This window comes from Myxocyprinus asiaticus, chromosome 13, assembly GCF_019703515.2.
Source record: "Myxocyprinus asiaticus isolate MX2 ecotype Aquarium Trade chromosome 13, UBuf_Myxa_2, whole genome shotgun sequence".
Taxonomy (NCBI): Eukaryota; Metazoa; Chordata; class Actinopteri; order Cypriniformes; family Catostomidae; genus Myxocyprinus; species Myxocyprinus asiaticus.
In genome coordinates this window covers 39,877,056-39,900,140 of record NC_059356.1, presented here as the reverse complement: position 1 = coordinate 39,900,140, position 23,085 = coordinate 39,877,056, and the positions used below count along the sequence as shown (strand labels likewise).

Here is a 23,085-nt window from a genome sequence, read left to right as displayed (position 1 = left end):
CTCAGTATCTAGCCTGCTCAGTGCATCCATGTGAGAGCTAACAAACTCATTGACTATTTATACACAGACACTAATTGCAATTTAAAAAGTCACAGGTGTGGGAAATTAACCTTTAATTGCCATTTAAACAAGCCCAAACATTCAAGGGTATGTAAACTTTTGATCAGGGCCATTTGGGTGATTTCTGTTATCATTATGATTTAAAAAGGAGCCAGACAACTATGTGATAATAAATGGCTTCATATGATCACTACCCTTAAATAAAATACAGTTTTTTTGCATGATCAGTCATATTTTCAAATCAATGCCAAAATTTCACAATTTCTGCCAGGGTATGCAAACTTTTGAGCACAAATGTATACTGTACACACTCTATTAAAAACCTCAGCCATCACAATTCCATAACTTGAGAGAAGATAAGACCCAGATACGCAGCCTAATGTGTAATCATGTAATATAAGTTTGCTTATAACATGAGCATATTCACATTGCTGCAGATGAACCCACTTTTTAAAACAAAATATTAAAACTAGCTTTGATTTTCAAGGTCTACCAACTCAAGAGTATGGCTGAGAATAAAGTATGTTTAACATGGCATAGAAATGTGCCTCTCACCAGCACTTCTGAGGGAAGGAATGGTTTAGTCCACCGGGGCCAGGTTCCTTCTTGCTCAACAGGAACTCCTGTAGCTTCAATTTGACCTCAGTACTGGCTATAGCACCTGAGAGCAGAGGACAGAAATGATTCAATTAGAGAATGACAATCAGAACTAGATGTTGACAATGTTAGCCCCAGTCACCATTCACTTTCAATGCATCTTTTTTTCAGAATTAAAATGTTTTACTCATTTTTTGGTGAACTAACCCTTTAAGGTTAAAGATTTAGAACAAACCCATAACTATAATTATGAGAAATATTGATGCTTGTCTTAACAAGCACCACTAATTAACCACTGGTTTGTCATCATGATAGGGGGTAGGTGTGCAAAACCGCAATGATCTTTCTTACAGGAACCACTAAGTTCACTAGCGCAATATTTCTGTCCATTCAAAATACCTCTGTTATGCTGCATGGTCTGTGTAATGAGGTGTGTATTTTAATGTAGTGACTTTTTAAAAACTGCAGCTGGCACAGTGTAGAAAGCGTCCCGTGGAAAGCAATGGACAATTTCTACATACCCTGCTAAAAATAATCTCTTTTGTGGCTCCAAAAAGCCTAGCATTGCACTGTGTTGTATTTAATGGTAAATAGCAAAATGTAAGAAATGATAGAGCAATTTGTGCCTGCTGTGCCTAAAGAAATTCAAAGAATACTCATGGCAGTGTATAATTATAGCAACAAACAAATTAACAGTAACATTATCTATATGTTTTATTTCCTTTTTTTGCAAACTGTACAGAGCCCAATTCTGGAATTTTTTGTACAGTAAGTAACACAGTGTCCTAACGATATGCGACGTGATAAAGCAACTAGCGATAAAATCTCCTCCAAGTACAGCATTTGTATTTTTTTTTTACCAGCCACAGCCGTTACTAACGCCAGGTCAGTTTGTCGATTTCTTGGCTTCTATTTCTGCAGTATCAATGAAATCTCGTAGGTCCAAAAAAATCCCATTCCATAACTGTACATTAAGGGGATAGTTCACCCAAAAATGAAAATTCTCTCATCATTTACTCTTACAACTTTTACCCTCATGCCATCTCAGATGTGTATGAATTTCTTTCTACAGCAGAACACAAACAAAGATTTTTAGAAGAAAATCTCAGCTCTGTAGGTCCATGCAATGCAAGTGAATGGTGATCAGACCTTTGTAGCTCCAAAAATCACGTAAAGGCAGCATTCTTCAGAAGCAATATAATAGGTGTGGGTGAGATACAGGAAAATATTGAAATCCTTTTTAACTCTAAATCTCCACTTTAACTTTCAGATGTGTAAGTGAAACTAAACAGGCACCACATGTGACGTTCAGATGTAAAAGTGAAACTGAACATGGAGATTTAGAGTTAAAAAAAAAAAAAAGACTTACATTTTGAACTGTTTCTCACCTGTACCTATTATATTGCTTCTGAAGATATGGATTTAACTACTGAAGCCTATGGATTACTTCTGTGTTTCCAGTATGTGATTTGGAGCTACAAATCACCTGATCACCATTCACTTGCATTGTATAGACCTACAGAGCTGAAATATTCTTCTAAAAATCTGCTTAAGAAAGGTTCATATTTGGGTGACCTATCCCTTTAAAACATCAAGTATATTCTGATTGGATGTGATTGTGCCACGTTGCTTCGCGTCTGTTTAAGACACGGTGAAACAGGAAAGGAAATTTTACAGTGGATCTATCAAATTTCCATCAAACTAATGGATTGATGCAATGAGATGCATACTCTCTTTGCCTTTCTCTTTGTTCCGTAGCATGATGAGCTGTTGTTCCAGTCGTTGTTTCTCCATCTCTTCGTGACGCTGCTGTTCCAGCTTTCTCTTCTGCTCCAGCTCCTGTTGACGCTTCGCTGCCAGGATCTCCTGCTGCTGCTGCTCGGGAAGAGGTCAGCGGTCAAGGGTTAAGGTATGGTGTGTACAGACACAACAAAAAATAAGACCATACAAGTTTTTTCTTAGTTTTGATATTTTTAACGGTGGTGCTTTAGCTGTTAGACAGTTTGCACAGTAAAACCCTTGCAGTAAGCTGCGTCTTTAAATGTATCCCCTTTAAATCATCGCTGCTACAGCAGTGATTTGCTTTACGTCTTTCCTTGTGTTTTGAGCACTATGGCACCAGCACTGCGTTTTTAGGAAGTTAAAAATAGGCAAACTTAAAAAAAAAAACCTTGAGACTCCTGCATTCTGTTCCATTCTGTTGAGCTAGCTGTTTTTACATGCAAGAATGTGTCTTATCAGGGTTCGTTCAGATGCTTCAAAGTTAAATTCAAGGACTTTTAAGGACTTTTCAAGCACATTTTTATTGGTTTTCAAGGACTATGCTCAAGATGTCATTAAAAAAAATTATTTATTTGTTAATTTTAAATAAAAATATTTTATTCATTCAGTTAATTTATTTTTATAAAACACCACTTATTACAAGTACAACATATCTCAATGTGCATCTTTAACCACATTCTCAAAGTAACAATTCTTGGATCATTCATGACAAAATTGATGTGCAATTGTAGTGTACTCCCTTAAAACGTACTTCACTTTTCAACAAAAGTGAATAACTGGGTCCGTAAACAGTAGTCCATATGACTCATGTGCTATGTTCCATGTTTTCTAAAGTCACACAACAGATTTATGTGAGGAACTGACCCAAATTGCAAATGGGTCATTCTCAAAAAACGTTGACCTTCCAACTTACAAAATATTGAAATTTTCCGTTCAGTTCAGTTTTTGCCTATAAACGTTGAGGGTAAACATTTTATAACATGTTGACATTATATTTATTCATAAAGGACAACCTGGCTGTTGTTTCACGAATGAAGCAAGTTAACACTAATTTAACACTAATGAGAGTTAAATGAAAAAAACAAAAAAAACAACAAAAAAAAACACTAGAACTGTGTACTGGTCGGCGCTGCACTGTCTCTTACTGTACCTATTGTCCTGTTTCAGCAATTATTGTACCGTCTTGTACTGTTTGCACAAGTTTGCACATGCACTTTATGTAGAAATGTGTAGGTCTTTCAGTTCTTTGTAGTCTCATGTAGTTCTGTGTTTGTTTTATGTTGTTTCATGTTGTTTTTATGTAGCACCATGGTCCTGGAGGAATGTTGTTTCATTTCACTGTGTACTGTACTAGCTGTATATGGTTGAAATGAGAATAAAAGCCACTTGACTTGACTTGAAATGGGTTACAACACCACATTTCGAGGGTTCAATGGGGTACAACACCAATTTTTTTTGTGTGAAATTATTAGATAAAATGTGAATGAATAATTTTTTAACATGCTGGGAAAAATCACTATATGCATATTTAAGCAGCCTCTAAACTTTGAAAAATTATTTTCTTAAAACATTAAAAAAAAAGGTTTTACTGGGGGCCTGGGTAGCTCAGTGAGTATTGACGCTGACTATCACCCCTGGAGTCGTGAGTTCGAATCCAGGGCGTGCTGAGTGACTCCAGCCAGGTCTCCTAAGCAACCAAATTGGCCCGGTTGTTAGGGAAGGTAGAGTCACGTGGGGTAACCTCCTCATGGTCGCGATTAGGGGTTCTTGCTCTTAATGGGGCATGTGGTAAGTTGTGTGTAGATTGCGGAGAGTAGCATGAGCCTCCACATGCTGTGAGTCTCTGCTGTGTCATGCACAGTGAGCCACATGATAAGATGTGCGGATTGACTGTCTCAGAAGCGGAGGCAACTGAGACTTGTCCTCCGCCACCCGGATTGAGGTGAGTAACCGCGCCACCACGAGGACCTACTAAGTAGTGGGAATTGGGCATTCCAAATAGGGAGAAAAGGGGATTAAATATAAATACAAATGGTTTACCATTGATAACACCAATGCCATGAAATCAAGGGACAAACATTCATTTTAAATTATTTAAATTATTAATAATAATTTTGTTTTGCTTTTTTGCATACTTGTTCGGCAGTGGTGTACCAGATGAAGGGCACAAGGATTTTTGTCAGGCAACTGACAATTTCAAATATATTTTCTAATAAATTTGCAAAAGCAGAGTCAAGCCATTTCATTTCATTAAAGGTTAGGTTATAGAATGATACCTTTTATTTATTTATTTTTTTGCTATTTGAAAGCTTTTTCATGACTAAAAATGTCAAGGGACATGTTTATCAACATATTTTGATATTGACCCAAATGTTGTCAGAAATAACCTATTTTGTGAGACACAAAGCTTTCTTTACACAAGGGGGCACTAGACGGCTCAAAAAACTGAATCCTCCATTGATCTGCATTCAAATCTCAGAACGTTATACATCTCATCTAATTTTTTCACTCTGGAGAGTAATATTTAATTAAAACTGATAGTTGCAAGGATTCATACTTGTTAAATCTGCAACAGCAGTATCTATAAAATATATTTTTAAAATCCGCCAGAAACACTTGATTGTGATTGGCTAATTCTGAACAGCACTGCCAAAAATAACAAATGCCACGTGACAGCGCCGTCTATGCACTGCCTGCTTTAGCAGTGGTCTAGTGGTCTGTTGTTGTGTTTTTCAGAAAATAAATAAATACATTTAATTTATTAAATGATTTAAGCAAAGTATTTTACGATTTTCTATAATTCAAGAACTTCTTAAACACCTCTTGGTAAAAATGACTATTTTCAATGGTTTTCCAGGACTTAAATTTGAAAATTCAAGTACTTCAAGCACCTTGCACAAACCTTGTCTTATGTAACACCACCTAAAAATGTGTCTGATTGGGCTCAGTTGCACCCAAAGCCAGGCTAATTTTAAAAAGCTTGTCATTGAGGCAACCTGCTGACTAGTCCCCTTTTTTCTCCCAATTTGGAATGCCCAATTCGCTTTTTTTTTAAGTCCTCGTGGTCGCATAGTGAGTCGCCTCAGTCCGGGTGGTGGAGGACGAATCCCAGTTGCCTCCACGTCTGAGACCGACAACCCGCGCATCTTATAACGTGGCTTGTTGAACGCGTTGCCACGGACACATAGCGCGTGTGGAGGCTTCACGCCTTCCACCGCGGCAACCACGCCCAACTTACCACGCGCCTCACCGAGAACGAACCACATTATAGCGACAATGATGAGTTTACCCCATGTGACTCTACCCTCCCTTGCAACCGGGCCAATTTGGTTGCTTAGGAGACCTGGCTGGAGTCACTCAGCACGCCCTGGGATTCGAACTAGTGAACTCCAGGGGTGGTAGCCAGCGTATTTTACCACTGAGCTACCCAGGCCCCTGACTAGTCCAATTTTGAAAATTCTAAGTTTTGCAAATCCCTACACAAAACACATCCAGTCATACAAGGGCCATACCTTAAGATGTTCCTGTAGCTGCACTTCATGTTGTCGGGTCAAAACCTCGTGCTGTTTCTGGAACTCAGCAAACAGCAGCTGTTTCTGGAGCTCTTGTTGTTGTTTGAGTAAGAGCAGTTCATGCTGAAGCTGTTTTTCCCTCAGCGACGGATCCACCGTGCTCAGTGTGCTCAGACGTGGGTCTGTACGCAGGTCCACCGGCCCTCCGGTACCCCCGCACTGATCTCCTCCACCTCCTACTGGGCTCTGCATCCCAGACGGTAGCAAGGTCTTCACATCCACGGCTGAAAAGAGAGAGTTAAATGTTCTACTTAAGCAAAACACCTAACTACTTTTGGAACCTGTTATACCTTCATGGTGAAGCATGTGATTTCTGCACTAGCAAAACAAACTGCAAAAATAATGGTTGTTTCCCCAACAACATTCCAAAAAACTCTTATCATCCCTTGTTTCCCTCCCCTATCTTCCATTTTTGGGGAAAACATACAGCCCTGCCTCAAACTCATGCCATTGGTTGAAGCAGATGTTGAAGAATATGTTGGTTGAAGCCACAATGTTATCATGCTTTAACACAACAATGACGTCATATACTATAGATCCCTATTCTGAACTTTGCTTGGAATTTCCCTCCCCAAAAAAGCCTATACAAAATGTAATGACATGCTACTTGTTTAATTGACATTTGACAGATACCTACCCAAAGCGACATCTAGTACACCAATTGCAGTGGCATTCTTCTTAAAGCAACTTCGGATCAAGTGCCTAGTTCAAGTACACAATGGTCATAGGTTTCAGTAACTCTCCATTGTTTTGCTCCTTTTTTTTTAATGTGTCACCTCTACCTGGGTTCAAACCGGTTCTCTTTGTGCTGTCCAGCTCAACTCCTAAACCACTATGTTCCTCTCAAATAGCAAGCATGTTGACATAAACTACAATTACAAAAGCATAAGCCATGAGTGTCTTCACAGTACATGTATAATGTGCCCGTAAATGTTAAACTGATGTTAGTCTGTGTGTGCCCATGATACCGTAACCAAGTCTAAGGGTTAAAATGTCAACTGGCTTGGGGACACCAGTGTCTTTTGTATCACAAGCTAACAGGGTATTCATCCAACTAAACTTTGACCAGCTCGATCCACCAAGGTCAGAAAAGAAAAATGCTAAAACTGCGCAAGACTAGCGCAAAAGGACAATTTCTTCCAAGAGCCTCATTATAGGTCATGAGGAATAAGTACCACACATCAGCCAAGATCTACTCAACACTACGACAGCTATTGGTAAAAGCATGCAGTTTTGTAACCTAGGGGAAGCCAAGTTGATTCCTGGAAGCTTGGGGATTGTCACAGCCCTAGCATGCAGTCCAACCTCTCTCTTTCAACTTGTCTCCCTATCTCCCAGATTTCCAGTGCTACCACTGGCCAGAGAATTGAGCTTCCCAAAGCTTCTCAGTGAAAGCCACTGGCACAACTGATGTGCCAAAAAAGATCCCTTAAAACAAACACTCTTGCAACTGTTTTGTTTAGATATTGATTATGGGAAGATGGTCATGGGCTGCATCTCAATTCGCAAACTGTACTATGTACTAAAATTATGTACTTTACTGGTAATGGGAAAGTACATACTTTTATTGGGAGATACTATTTACATTTGCATGCATGAATTAGAACCTACAGAAATTAATTACGCCTCCTTAAAATTCATTTTTACTTAACTTATAGGTCTGTACAGTCAATGTGATTTTTTCAAGTAGGACATGTTCCTGGATCAGCATTTTTTGTAACACTATGGTCAATGAAACATAGTCCTAACGCCCCTAACCCTAACATTTACATTTATGCATTTGGCAGACGCTTTTATCCAAAGCGACTTACAGTGCACTTATCACAGGGACAATCCCCCCGGAGCAACCTGGAGTTAAGTGTCTTGCTCAAGGACACAATGGTGGTGGCTGTGGGGATCAAACCAGCAACCTTCTGGTTACCAGTTATGTGCTTAAGCCCACTACGCCACCACCATTTAAAATTAGAGGGAAATGATAGGTTGATAGGCAATAGGCATGGTCTATAAGACCCTAACCCTTCTCTAAGTCTAACCCTATCATTTACCCTAAATTTAACACTAAAATCAAAACTGGTTGACCGAAATGTTACTTCAGGACCAACAAAGATGTTGATCCAGGGACATGTGCCACTTGGCAAAATCATGGTCACCAGGTTGGTACATTTAAGAATGGTTGTAGCAGCTTTGCCAAAATATTCGTTGACATTTTTAAACAACTCCCTTTGGCACCAGAGTGTGTGAAAGCATGCACAGGTGAATATTTTGCAAATTCACAGGAAACAGAATACCATCTGGGCACACAAACCATTTACAATGTACTTTGATTTGAAACACACCAATCATAATCATGCTTAGTGTTTAGGACAGGTAGTAGGTAAATTGAGATGCAGCCCTGGACAAGCAGAGAATGATTAATCTTTTGTGGACTTTAAAAATAATTTTTCCAATTATCACTCAGTTGCTCTAAATCCATGCATTGCTCTAATCTAAAGACAGCTATGTGTTTAATACTGAAAACTGGCACACTGCTTAGTTAAAGTATGATTGCATGAAGCTATACTTTGTCTCTTTAAACATGCAGAAGAGTCGTCGTACTGTCCTTGAATCTACAAGTGTTTGGTAGGAGACCACAACGCAGGGGACCATCACCGCTTTAGAAACATATTAGTTCAAATGTCACTCAGCCTCTGCTGTTGCCTGGCTCCCTCAACACCCCCCCACCCCACCTCGAGTCGGCTAAAGTTTACCAACATGCCAATGATCCGGTTTCTTTGCTGGATGCCTGGCGGAAGTGTTCGGCTTACATGCAAATCAAATTACTATTCCTTTATCAGTCAGCGGCTATATATAGCGTTCCTCACGCCCTCGGGCCGATTGATTGTGTCAAGCCTTTGACGTCAGAGCTTGGCCAACCGAGGTCATCAGGGCTACTGCTCTTGTTACTGCCCAGATGAGCTTAGCTTAGTTTTAACCAGATGCCTTGTAGCTAGAAGAAGAACAGGAAGCTTCCAATGTAAAGCAAGCAAATTAGTCCTCAAGTGGCCTGAAACTTCTGTTTTAGTTAATGAAGCACTCTGTGGACAATTGACAGCACTTTGGGTAAAATCAATTTAAAGTGAGCATCATTTATGATTCCTACTCACTATGAAGGATATTAATTCTTGTCTCACATGTGTCCAATTTGTGCACCTTACACAAAGCCATACATCAATGCTACTTTATTATGCATCTGAAAGTTACCTTGATTATGTATCAGCTAAATTCATGTTTATAACTGTTAAGATTGTTGTGGCAAATAAAACTTTGCATCAAATATTGCCTAACTGAATATTATTTCAACTTGTGTAATGTCTATCTGTGTGTAATTTGGTCAAAACAACCATACATAAAATATGTAAGGAATATTTTCAGCTGGTATTCCTTGGGTGTATGGTGGCAATTGAGGGCCTAAAAATCCCAGGTAAGATATTACATAAATTACGTCAAGTTTCAAAATGAATCATGAGGACTCACCACACAGAACCGCAGAAAATTACTTCTTTAAAGTGATCATCATCTGTTTACTTCACTAACATCCTTGAGGAAGGGTCTTTCGTGAAGGTATTCTGTTGCTCACTTTCATTTGGAATGACCCTATGAGAATTGTCCCATTCCCGCAGTGCAAATACAAAAATGGCAGTAGGAATTTGACCTAAAAGTTTAAAATGTCAGCTGAATATCAACATTACAGGTTAGCAAGCTATGCTAACAAAAAAATAAATAAATGTATTCTAAACATCCTGCATGATCGTATGACTATATGTACAGTATGTATGTATGTGTGTGTGTGTGTGTGTGTACCTTCCCTCAAACTCTGCAAATCTTTGCAAGCCTCTCTATAATGAAATTAAATTAAGCTCTTTTCTTATTTAAACTTGGTAATAGCATTTAATGTTTTGTTAGCATGTTTGTTCATGCTAACAGAGCAGCTCCACCGATCAGTAATCAGTCCAAACACATCTATTGTGTGTGTCAGACGCCCACATTCCAACGGAAAACTCCTTTGAGGTGTTAATTAACAACCATAAGGACTATAAAAGAGAGCCTTCCTGTCCAATAAAAGACAACAGCAATTCCGTTACAGCTAAAATCTTTCCTTTTTCAAACTTCTTGTCCAATACCTCCCCCAAACTGGTAGTTTTTCATCAGGAAGCTTTTTTTTTAGATTGAATGGTGGATATGAAAAACACATGAAGGAACAGAAAGGAAAAGGGAGGTGTTTGCGGACTGGAGTCTTCGAGGAAGTCCCTTAGTGAGGAGGTTGGGCAGACTGAGGGGGTTTCCAGGCAATTTCCCTCAGAGAGCTCTGACCAAAGTGAAGCGACTCGACTGATTCCTCTAGTGCCCACACACACACTACATTCACTTGCAGATTGATATAAACAGAATCAAGCATGCAAACATGTTATACTGTGATATTATTTTCTCAATTCCTTTTGGTGATGCTAGTTGCGTAGAAATTGCACACTTCACCTTTAAACAAAGACAATTTATATCTCAACGAAAGTGAAAGAAAAGTTAATATAAATAATCATTGCATCTCTGCAGAGGCACTACATGGTAAGAGCATTGTAACCTGACATGATGAAAATAGAAGCTAGATAGGGAGAGGTACCTCCTCATTAAAAATAAAAGAAAGTGTTTCATAAGCCTTGGGTGAGGCTGGGTGAGAGAGACTGGATGGATAGATGCAAGGCCGTAACCATGTCTTGAACATTGGGGGTGACCAAACCATTTTGGGGGTGGGGGGGTCACGGGTGTTGAGGTCACAAATATAATGGTCCTCTTTGGTCCTTTAATATAGTAATGGTGCTGAATGCAATACGTTTCTGAATAAAGGCTTGAAATGTGATAAAGGCCCAAAATTGTATAATTTTTGGTTTTAAAAGATACATGTATTTTTAAAGTTCACACAGTACAAGACAAACACTGTGTCTGCATCGCTAGCAATTTGCCTGTTTCAGTCATCTTTTCTTTCTTTTTTGTGCTGTCTCAAAGAAAAGATGAATATAATTTGAATTTATTTTCATCATTGATGTATCTGTAAAATGACATGACTCTTGCAAAAACAAAAAACAAAAACTCTTGCTGGCTAGCAAAAACAAAAAACACAAAATTATTTACTGTCCTCAAGTTGTCCCTCATTGTTTTTTCTCCCATAGAATCTTAACACAATATATCCTTTAAGAATCCTAACGCTGCTCTTTTCCATACAAAAACAGTTCATATTGACCACTGCTGTCAAGGTCCAAAGACGAAAAAAAAAAAAAAAATCATTATATAAATACCATAAAAGTAGTCTATACAACACATAGCTGTTTTGTGGCCCCAGAAAGCTTGGAATATAGTGCACGAGTCATATGGACTACTGTTATGATGTCTTTATACTGAACCTTTAATAGTGCTTTATAGTATTTGTCCTTTTTGAAGCTCGACAGCTCCTGCTCATTATAAACTGTTATTCTATGGAATAGAGCTGATTAAAATATTTATTTTTGTTCCAAGAAAAAGTAACAGCATATGGGTTCTGAAAAACATAAGGGTGAATAAATGAGTGAGTAAAAGTACATTTTCCATTTTTAGGTGAACTACTCCTTTAACTGGGGGCTCATTTTTTGAGCACAAACCTGACAGGACATACTCAAAATAAAATGATCTCTTTTAAAAGTAGACTCTTAGGAGATGCTGTACAAAATTCAGAATGAATTAAAGACATAAAAAAATTATTTAGAAAATCTTAAATTTATTTTAAATTATTACCTAATAATATTTGCATTAAGAATATATGACACTGTCCTTGCCAAAACCTAAAAGCACAACAGAAGTCACAAGTCACAGGACAATCTGGCCATATCTGATTATTGGGGGGGAACTTGTCCCCCTCAGAGTATATTGTGGTTACGGCCCTGGACAGATGTATGAAAGACAGACAGAGTAAAAGTAGGTAATGTTATTTGAAGGCCAGAGAATGCTTGAGTAGCCAGATTTTCCTCTCATCAGATTATATTGTACTCTGTGGATTACCCTTATCGCCTGCAGGAATAAATAGAAATAACTTCCAATGACTCCATACCACTGGTTTTAGAGCGTGGTGCTTGTGTGTGTGTGTGTGTGTGTGTGTGTATCTACACTTGATCCCCTTATGCAGCAGTTAACTTAAAGGAATAGTTCACCCAAAAATGAAAATTCTCTCATCATTTACTCCCCTCATGCCATCCCAGATGTGTATGACTTTCCTTCTTCTGCTGAACACAAACAAAGATTTCTAGAAGAATATTTCAGCTCTGCAGGTCCATACAATGCAAGTGAATGGTGACAAGAACTTTGAAGCTCCAAAAAGCGCATAATGGAAGTTTAAATCCATGCCTTCAGAAGCAATATAATAGGTGTGGGTTATAAATAGATCAAAATGTAAGTCCTTTTTTACTATAAATCTCCACTTTCACATTCTTCTTCTTTTGTTTTTGGTGACTCAAATTCTTCATGCATATTGCCACCTACTGGGCAGGGAGTACAATTTATAGTAAAAAAGGTCTTAAGTTTTGATCTGTTTCTCACCCAAACACATCGCATTGCTTCTGTAGACACAGATTTAACCACTGGATTTGTATGAACTACTTTCATGCCGCCTTTATGTGCTTTTTTGAGCTACAAAGTTTCGGACAGTGTTGTTATAGTTAACGAAAACTAAAATGAAAACAAACTAAAAACATTTTCATTAACTAAAATAAAAATAATAACTGAAATTATTGGAAAAAACTAAAACTACACTAAAACACTTTTTAATAACTCCTAAACTAACTAAAATATTCATTTTAGTTTTAGTTTTTTATATACTAGGGTGAATATTGCAAAGTGGGACACTTTTGGAAATTTTACTTTTCTTGACACTTTGAATTATGATCCAAACGCCACATAACCTAACATTATTACCTTTGAAGAAAGCATAGGATGTATTCTCCCTCGGTCAAAAGCAAAAATGAAGAAATATTCGATACTGAGAAGTAGAACCTTTGAAGACCCTCTTTTGACCAAATCCCATATTTTTTTAAGCAGTACTGGTAAAGTGGGACAGAGGAAAAATGATTCTCTAGAAAATATCGACAAAGTATTTGGAATTAATTTTTATATTTCTTATACACTTTCACATCAATAACATTAAGTAAACTTTTACTTTTTTATAACCTTAACAAGATTTACCTCAAATTTCTGTTATTTTCTTGACTATTGCTAAAGTAAAATCATCAGTTAAAAGTCTCAAAAAGATAAAGAGATAGTTCTCATCTCTTATTCACCCTCATGCCATCCCAGGTGTGTATGACTTTCTTTCTCCTGCTGAACACAAACAAATTTTTTTAGAAGAATATTTCAGCTCTGTAGGTCCATACAATACAAGTCAACAGGGTCCAAAACTTTAATGATCCAAAAAACACATAAAGGCAGCATAAAAGTAACTCATAAGTAGTTTAATCCATGTCTTCTGAAGAGATCTAATCTGTTTTGGGTGAGAACAGACCAAAATGTAACTCCTTTTTCACTGTACATCTTGCAATTGCAGTCTATAGGAATGATCATGATTTCAAGCTCGATTACACTTAGCAGAGCGCTAGATGGTGCTGGGAAATATAATCGAGCTTGAAATCATGATTGCCAAGGAGACTGCTGATGTCAAGATTTACTGTAAAAAAAGGACTTAAATATTGATCTGTTTCTCACCCAAACCTATCATATCACTTCTGAAGACATGGATTAAACCACCGAAGTCTGGATTACTTTTATGCCGTCTTCATGTGCTTTTCGGAGCTTCAAAGTTCTGGCCCCTGTTGAGAACAGAGCTGAGATATTCTTCTTAAAATCTCTGTTTTGTGTTCAGCAGAAGAAAGAAAGTCATACACATCTGGAATGGCATGAGGGTGAGTAAATGATGAGAGAATTTTCATTTTTGGGTGAACTATCCCTTTAGATGTTTACTCCCCAAAGATTAGTTTAGTAATGATTTATAATCATTTAAGGAAATACATATGAATACAATGGGGATAAAGCTTAAATGTCCTATGTCACTTTACCCATATTCACCCTATATTATAAAATTGTAAAGATTTACAATCCACATTAAACATGAACCTACCACTAGATAGAGGTAACACAAGAATGCCCAGAGAAATGTAATGATGTTAAACTTGTTAAATTACACCAGTGAAAGCTCAGCTTAGGTAGCCATTAAAATACTAAAACTAAAATAAAAACTAACTAAACTGAAACAGAGAAAATGAAAACTAAACTAAACTAACAAACTGTGAAAACTAACGAAACTAAATTGTAATGATAAATTGAATATAAAATAGAAATAAAAACTAAATTAAAATCCAAAACTATAATAACCCTGGTTTCGGACCCTGTTGACTTTCATTGTATGGACATACAGAGCTGAGATATTCTTCTAAAAATCTTAATTTGTATTCAGCAGAAGAGAGAACGTAATATACATCTGGGATGGCACGAGGGTGAGTAAATGATGAGAGAAGTTTCATTATTGGGTGAACTATTCCCTTAAGTTTGTTTATAAGCAGTTGCTCATCATGATTTTCAACATAACTATAAGCATAAGCGCAGTTGAGTTTTAATTTCACAATATTACAAGGGCACGCAGTTTAGAAATGTAACAATGTTGCCTGCTTCAGACTACTTCTGCTGTGTTCAATAATGTACATCAAGAACTTCAGACTAAGGAAAAGCAAGTAACTAATCACCAAGCAATGAGTAATAAGCAATAAGTAGTGCATTTGTTAGATAAAAGTCCTTCAGCTAGCTAATAGACCAATCAGCATCCAGGAACATTCAGATTTATAAATACAGTTGAAGTCAGAAATTTACATACACTTAGGTTGAAGTCATTAAAACTCATTTTTTAACCACTACACAGATTTCATATTAGCAAACTATAGTTTTGGCAAGTTGTTTAAGACATCTACTTTGTGAATGACATGAGTACATTTTCCAACAATTGTTTCACTTTTAATTGACATCAAAATTCCAGTGGGAAAGATGTTTACATACACTAAGTTAACTGTGCCTTTAAGCAGCTTGGAAAATTCCAGAAAATGATGTCAAGCCTTTAGGCAATTAGCCAATTAGCTTCTGATTGGAGTCAATTGGAGGTGTACCTGTGGATGTATTTTAAGGCCTACTTTCAAACTCAGTGCCTCTTTGCTTGACATAATGAGAAAATCAAAAGAAATCAGCCAAGACCTCAGAAAAAAATTGTGGACCTCCACAAGTCTGGTTCATCCTTGGGAGCAATTTCCAAACACCTGAAGGTACCATGTTCATCTGTACAAACAATAGTACGCAAGTATAAACACCAAGGGACCACACAGCCATCATATTGCTCAGGAAAAAGATGCATTCTGTCTCTAGAGATAAACGTAGTTTAGTGCAAAAAGGGCAAATGAATCCCAGAACAACAGCAAAGGACCTTGAAGATGCTGGAGGAAACAGGTAGACAAGTATCTATATCCACAGTAAAATGAGTCCTATATCAACATAACCTGAAAGGCTGCTCAGCAAGGAAGAAGTCACTGCTCCAAAACCACTATAAAAAAAGCCAGACTACAGTTTGCAAGTGTACGTGGGGACAAAGATCTTACTTTTTGGAGAAATGTCCTCTGGTATAATGAAACAAAAACTGAACTGTTTGGCCATAATGACCATCGTTATGTTTGGAGGAAAAAGGGTGAGGCTTGCAAACCAGAGAACACCATCCCAACCATGAAGCATGGGGGTGGCAGCATCATGTTGTGGGGGTGCTTTGCTGCAGGAGGGACTGGTGCACTTCACAAAATAGATGGCATCACGAGGATGGAAATTTATGTGGATATACTGAAGCAACATCTCACGACATCAACCAGCAAGTTAAAGCTCGGTCGCAAATAGGTCTTCCAAATGGACAATGACCCCAAGCATACCTCCAAAGATGTGGCAAAATGGCTTAAGGACAACAAAGTCAAGGTATTGGAGTGGCCATCACAAAGCCCTGACCTCAATCCGACAGAAAATTTGTGGGCAGAACTGAAAAAGTGTGTGCGAGCAAGGAGGCTTACAAACCTGACTCAGTCAGTTCTGTCTGGAGGAATAGACCAAAATTCCAGCAACTTATTGTGAGAAGCTTGTGGAAGGATACCCAAAACATTTGACCCAAGTTAAACAATTTAAAGGCAATGCTACCAAATACTAACAAAGTGTATGTAAACTTCTGACCCACAGGGAATGTGATGAAAGAAATAAAAGCTGAAATATATAATTCTCTCCACTATTATTCTGACATTTCACATTCACTTAAAATAAAGTAGTGATCCTAACTGACCTAAGACAGGGAATTTTCTACGATTAAATGCTAGGAATTGTGAAAAACTGAGTTTAAATGTACAGTAGTGGCTTATACCTCCGACACGAGCATTTGATACTACGACATGTAACACATTCACACATTAAACGAATACAACAAACTTGTACCAGTGAATAGACATAAGTGAATAAACCTGCATCACTTATACACAACATATTTAATTTGTTAATGCATGTTACCTAACCATGCATTAAACCATGCATGAAGTGTGAGTCATTAGTTCACTGCCATATAGCAAATTAATATTAGTAAAATAAAGTATAGAATTTGAAATAATTTTGCAAAGTCATTGATTTCCATGATCTTTCATGTCGACACGCCCCTTCCAATGTCACAACTCGGGTAAAATCTAGAATTCCAGGTTTCCCACTTGTAAATATGACTTCACTTGATCATTCATGTGTTTGGAACTCGTTCATGTTGCTCTATATCTCCCTTCTTGGACCAACACTGCAGACATCGGTGGAAACTGCAGTGTGATGAGTTTTTGCAGAGATTACCTTTGACTGGAGGACTCATAAAAAGCATACTGACAGCATGTCAATAATATGTGATATAAGATCCGCATTTTTGCCCAAAAGAATGTGACTGAGGACAGCATGGATGTTAATTTGATGATGCATTTAAACTGATAATAACTCCATAATAGTACAATAAATCTAGCTGAATTATGGCCTCATTTTATTTGAAACTAAATATGTTCATACTTTTAAAAATTCATTCATAACACTTGAGAATTAATGAACTAATGAAAGCAAAAGGGTAATTAAACAGGTGACAATAGTGACCAGTTATAGGACACACGATTTATACTTTCACTTTTATATAAAAATAAATTTCGCCCTAAAATCTTGATGTTGATTTTAAAAAAAAGTCCATGGACATGTTATGCATCAACTACCCAAATGCCAGCAAGAGGCAAAAAAAGGCTGCTTTCCTGTCAACAGAAATAAATTGACATCAAGCTGGGATATCCTAAGGGACTCTGTCCCTCATGGCAGCAACAACCTAATGTTCTCCTCTCTCCTGAAGGGTTGTCCTTTTGTTTTCAAAGCTCAGTTGAAAGAGAAATTTACAGCTGACACAATTTGCTGACACCATTTCCTGCTTTCATTCCAGCCACAGGATCTTTATTTTTACAATTAGTCCAAAGGCTCTATTGTGCAGAGACAAAAAGAGACAGAGACAAAAAGGAACAGACACAGAAAGAGAGTAGGAATGCACCAATATAGAAAGTTTGACCAATAAGATCTGAAAAAGAAGCGATAATGTACAGTGAACTGGTTTACTTAATAATAATAACAACTCTCTGACAGTTAATACATGGATAATTACCAATTAAATAAATAAATGGTCATGAGATATTGATTTGCATTGAAATTATTTTATAATAATAAAATACATTTATTTAAATCATAATAACTATTTTTTTTATTCATTATTATTTATAATTTTAATTTTATTAAAAAAAAGAGACTGCACTCTGTACTATATCGGTTGCCTTGGACAATGTTCAGTAATACATTTTTTAACATTCATTTTACCAAAATATCTGACTGCAGAATGCAGAGTTTACAGAGTTAAAATTGGACAAAAATTGACTGGCCAAATAAAAGTTTTTTTTTTTTTTTTTTTTTTTTTTTTTATATTGGCAGATACCGATATAGTCACCAATACATCGTTCATTCCTACAAGACAGAGCGAGAGAGGAAGACAAGAGCGAGTGGGAGAAGCTAAGGACGGTGAGGTAGGACCTCAAGGACAGTCATTTATAAATGTGCCTGCTCTTGCCTCGGCTCTGCAGGAGGGTCTCTGTTGCTAAGCTTTTGGACACAGGCACAGCAGTGAACCATGGGACGTGTTTCCCTTAGCACAGAAACAAACTAGAATACTTCGGCTGTCGGCTTCAATTTCGGACAGACCGCGTGTGGACCAGATTTTCTCGACAGGTGGACGCATCGTCTGTGCATGTGCCTTGCATTGACTGTACTTAAAGAGTATCACAAAACAGCTGTATTGCACATGCGTCGAACACGTTCATATTCGCTCGAGTCCGAAGAGTATACTTTGAAAAGCAAAGCTAATTACAAAACATTTTGCACCTCGTTTACAACTATATTTAGTGCTGACCATTTGTGATCGGATCATCCGAAACGTGACTTCTTACCAGCTGTAAACAGGGTCTAAAATGACTGCAGTCAGAGCTAGGGAATGCTATAGAACGACTTCCGGCAGAAGTCCGACCCACATTTGTTTCCCCAGTAAGACTCCCAGGAAAAAGGTGGATATCCATTTGCGCAGTCCACACTACAACGCACACACAGCACTGACAAAAACAATGTGTCTCAATGTGGACGGATGGCCGAAACATAGAGAAAAAGATGCATTTTCAAATGAAAATGTATAAATGTGGGTGTGGCCTAAAAATATACATCAGTAAAACTCTAGATAAACTATTCAACATAACTAATTAACTAGTTAGTTGTGACACATACACATACAAGACCCAGTGACCTGTAGCAGAAGTGAGGCAAATTTGTAGTATAAACTGAACAAAATGTAAAATTGCATTCTAAAAAACAAACTGCATTACAAGGCCAATGTGGTTTGCCTTCAAAAAAAAAAAAAAAGCGGTCAGTGGACACCACACTGCAATGAGGAAATAATCACTTTAAGAAAACGTTACATCAATCAAAAAGTTATACAAGGCAGAAATAAGGACTTTTGCATGGGTGACGTTTTCCAGAACTGACAGGGTGATTACTTTCCCCCTCAATGTGCTTCATTTTTATAAATACTGTGGTTTTATATTGATTTTACGGCTTTTTTGACTAAAACAGGCGTCTGCATCCGCAGTCTCCCTAAAGGAACCATTATTATTTGAGCTCTTCAGGCACGTTCTACCAACCCCCTGTTTTAAAGTCTATTTTGCAGAGAGCCCGGCTTACGTCATGGTTATTTTCTTTAGCAACGGTACACCAGCTACACTTCAGAGAAACAAGAGGGGAGAGATGGAAAGGGAGAGAGAGAGAGAAAAAAAGCATGAATATTGCTTTCCAGAAATAGCACATAGTGACGTGCGGTTGGCTGCCCTGTCAAATCTGTTCTGCGTCCTCTCCTTGTTAACGGCACATAGATGTGTGTGTGTGTGGGAGAGAGAGAGAGAGAGAGAGAGAGAGAGAGAGAGAGAGAGAGAGAGAGAAAGAGACAGAGACAGAGAGAATGAGAATGAGAGAGAAAGTGAAAGTATCAATTGGAGTTGGTCAGATTTAGGGATGTCTAAAGTACTGTTACTTCGGTGTCAAGTCCATACTAAATTTTAAAAATGTCGGCTAACAACACCAGTCTTTTTACAGTATTGTAGTACAGAGTACTAGCTCAGTTCAGTCAAAATTCAGGAAAGTGATATTTATATCCTTTGGAAGAGTTTCTTGGCAGTTTAACTTGAAACTGGTAAGGGAGAGTTTGCAAATAACCAGTGTGATTTATGGGCCCCAGGAACCTCCGATGTTTTGGCAGGCCTTAAGGAGGGGTAGATCCCCTCGCTCTGGGAAAACAAGAAACCAGCAGTTCATTGGTATTAGCCCCAAAAAAAAAAAAGACAACTGTAAAGAAAGGAAAGACAGGGGGTGAGGGATAGTGCACTGCCAAGTCTTGTGCACCACATGATTTAAGTTAATATTGACTCTTCATCCATAGCACATGCAGATTATGATGACGTCAATTGAAGTGGATAACGTCACTGTGGTTTATCAACATTTGTCAGCTAATTCACTTTGATTGGTTCACATCAAGCATGCTGAATGGTGTGTTATTTTTGATTTTTGGAAGAGAACACAAAAACCCAGAGATTCGATTTTTTTTTTTATTATTATTTTGGCCATTTAATAAAATATAGGACAGTTGAGAAAGGACAGGAAACAATGGAATATGACACGAAACTTTTTCGAACTCGTCCACATGTGCAACTGAGTGCTGTAGTGCAACATGCTAACCACTAGGCTACGGCTCAAGCCACAATCTCACTCGGCTTTGAGCATTCAGAATTATTTCTGACACTGCAACAACACTTAAGTGCTTCAGGTTTTAATAATAAATAAATCACAAATCACAAATAATATTATTTTCAAAAGGTTAACATACAGTATACCATCTACTCACTTTCCTGCAACAATAAAAACATACAGCTTTGAAATATGTTGCTATTTTTTGTATTGAGCCAACAGGAAAATCAGTGACATTTTGATCTTCTATCGGTCACAAGTCTTCTCGTCATACTAATTTGCAGAGTTTACGTTTGCAAAAGAATGCAAAATTTCTTCGCATGAGCTTGCGTTTCCGGTCTCTGGCATTTAGATGCATTTGAATAGTAGAGAATTCAGCGAGAAGTGTAGTGTGACCGCACATTCAGACTGAGTGTAATCTGTTAAGACATCACATATTATTGCATTTTACTGCGCTACTCTTTAAATTGTTTATGTAAGCGTGTCCTAGAAAAACTTTTTTCTTTTACTGTTTTGATAAGCCTAGTCACGTTTTTAGCATCTCACTTCGAAATCTGTCAAGTTAAATGAAGTTAAACTTTTAAAAACATTTTGCAAGACACCTGCTTTATACTGTAATCCGTTGCACTGCATTTAGCCCTTTTTGAACCCAAGAATGTGTCATGTGTGAACGTCCCCTTACTCTTTTTACTTTTATGTGGAAAGTTATGCATAAACCCAAACAAAGCCCACCAATTATTACAAGTCCATTCACAACATCTGACAGTGTTGTTCTTTGCAGGCAACACATGGCATTGAATTTGGGCCACAAACTCCATTTCCCATCACCCCCCTCCCTCCTTCCCAGTCAGTCCAGAACAGTGTCCCATTCAACAGCAAAACCTCCAGCAATCATACAGTGAGCTGCATATGCCTAACCGCCATTCCTTAGGGCTCTAGTTCAAATGGGACAACCTTTCATGAGCAGAAAAAAAAGCTAAGAAGAAGAAGAAGCCGCACGCAAAGAATAAACATTCAGACGATGAAATGTCATCGCTAAGTAGCAGGCTGAGTGCTGGCCACTGTTTACAGGTTCTATAAATGCAGCAGCATTGACGTCAAATGCTTGCATGAGAGGAATGTTGTTTTCTGGGTAAACTTCAGTGTGTGGTGCTGAATTCATCTCACGCCACTTTTTAGAAAGACACAGAGAGGGTCAAAGGGTGTATTGCAGCAGAAAAAGACTGCATCAATAGATAAGAACTAACAGATGATGACTATATGGTTTTTTTAAGTTAGTAAACCTTTAGTTTCAGATATATGTAACAGTAATTTCATTGCATCAACTTAAATGTTTCTGAGTTTTCCACTCATCTTAGGGTGTATTTTTGGAGTGATAGCAGAATCTTCAGAAATAATAATTTAATTATGACCAGTAATATTAAAGGGACAGTTTTAAAGGGATAATTCGAAAAGTCACACCTCTTAAACATGGTTGACAATCCTACAGACTGACTATGTGACCATAGCAAAATGTCACCTCTATGATCTTGACTAATATGAAGGCAATTTAATAGAAGTTGGACTGTCTTGTTGGTAGTCTGCGGCTACAAAATTTCATCCACAACAGCACAAATCTGAACAGAGCCTTCGGTTCTTCGTAAAACCCGTTCACAATACAAGAATTTGGGAAACAGGCAAGTGGGAAAGCCAGAAAAACTAGATCTTTGCTATGATTAGGGGCCACAAATCTGCAGAGCTCCTGAAGGGCTTAGATGGCATGTGCCGATAAAAGGTTATTCCTTTTGTACTACATTACCCGTATATTAAATGATATCAGGAATTTAAAGCCATGGGTCATTTGGCAAGAGGCACGGAAAACAAAATTAAGCATCTTAAAGTAACCGTTCAATCAACGGTTTAATTAAGACAAGTAGGTAAATGAAGGTGAGAAGGTAAACGAAGAAGTAAAAACTCATACCTTGCAAGGTGAATATAAAATAAAGCATAGTCAAAGCATGCAACAAAGTGGACGGAGCTTGTCACCATTTTCTTGCATGCGACAAATATAAAATGTGTGTCTAGAGACAGATCAAATGCTAGACGAAACCTACCCTGCAAAAGCTTACAAGCACAGTGATCCAGAGAGGTTGCCCTGCTTATCATTAAGAGTGTGAAAGTTGAGAATCTAGACATGTCAGATGCACCAATAAAGACTCAGGTCTAGACATGGGATATTTACTATTGTCTAGAAGCCTGAGGAGAGGAAATTCATAGGGGACGTTTAGACCAGACGCATTCTTGCACTAAAAAAAAAGGCGACGCAATGCAACGAATACAACAGAACGCAAGTGTCTTGAAACGCGTTTTTAAAGTTGACAAAGTTCTTTCCTCCTTAAACCCGCAGCACTCATGTGCAAGAGACACTGGAAAAACAGTTGGACATGGTGCAACAGTGAACTTTAGTGCATCAAATTAGCGCATGTTTACATTGAAATATAACGGAAAAAGAGTGCAGACGGACACACGTAGTTGCACGCAGTTGGCACGCAGCTCATCCTGCACATTTATGCTACATGCACAAACACTGCAAGTTGTTGAGGAGAGGTGTTGTATTACTTTCTAAGTGATCAGACTTACGAATTTG

General features: G+C 37.8%; 1 protein-coding gene across 7 annotated transcripts in view; it reads right to left on the bottom strand.

Moving 5' to 3' along the window:
* LOC127450871 (histone deacetylase 5-like) overlaps nucleotides 1–23,085 on the bottom strand; it is a 144,239-nt gene that overhangs the window by 52,375 nt on the left and 68,779 nt on the right. For 6 of the 7 annotated variants that reach the window (XM_051715311.1, XM_051715313.1, XM_051715306.1 and 3 more), the window contains 3 exons: nucleotides 5,952–6,235; nucleotides 2,388–2,532; nucleotides 616–721 (listed from right to left, as the gene is read on the bottom strand). In XM_051715311.1, coding sequence (XP_051571271.1) covers nucleotides 616–721; nucleotides 2,388–2,532; nucleotides 5,952–6,235 — 535 coding nt within the window. The remainder of the gene's footprint in view (nucleotides 1–615; nucleotides 722–2,387; nucleotides 2,533–5,951; nucleotides 6,236–23,085) is intronic. The other variant, XM_051715310.1, reaches the window with a different exon arrangement.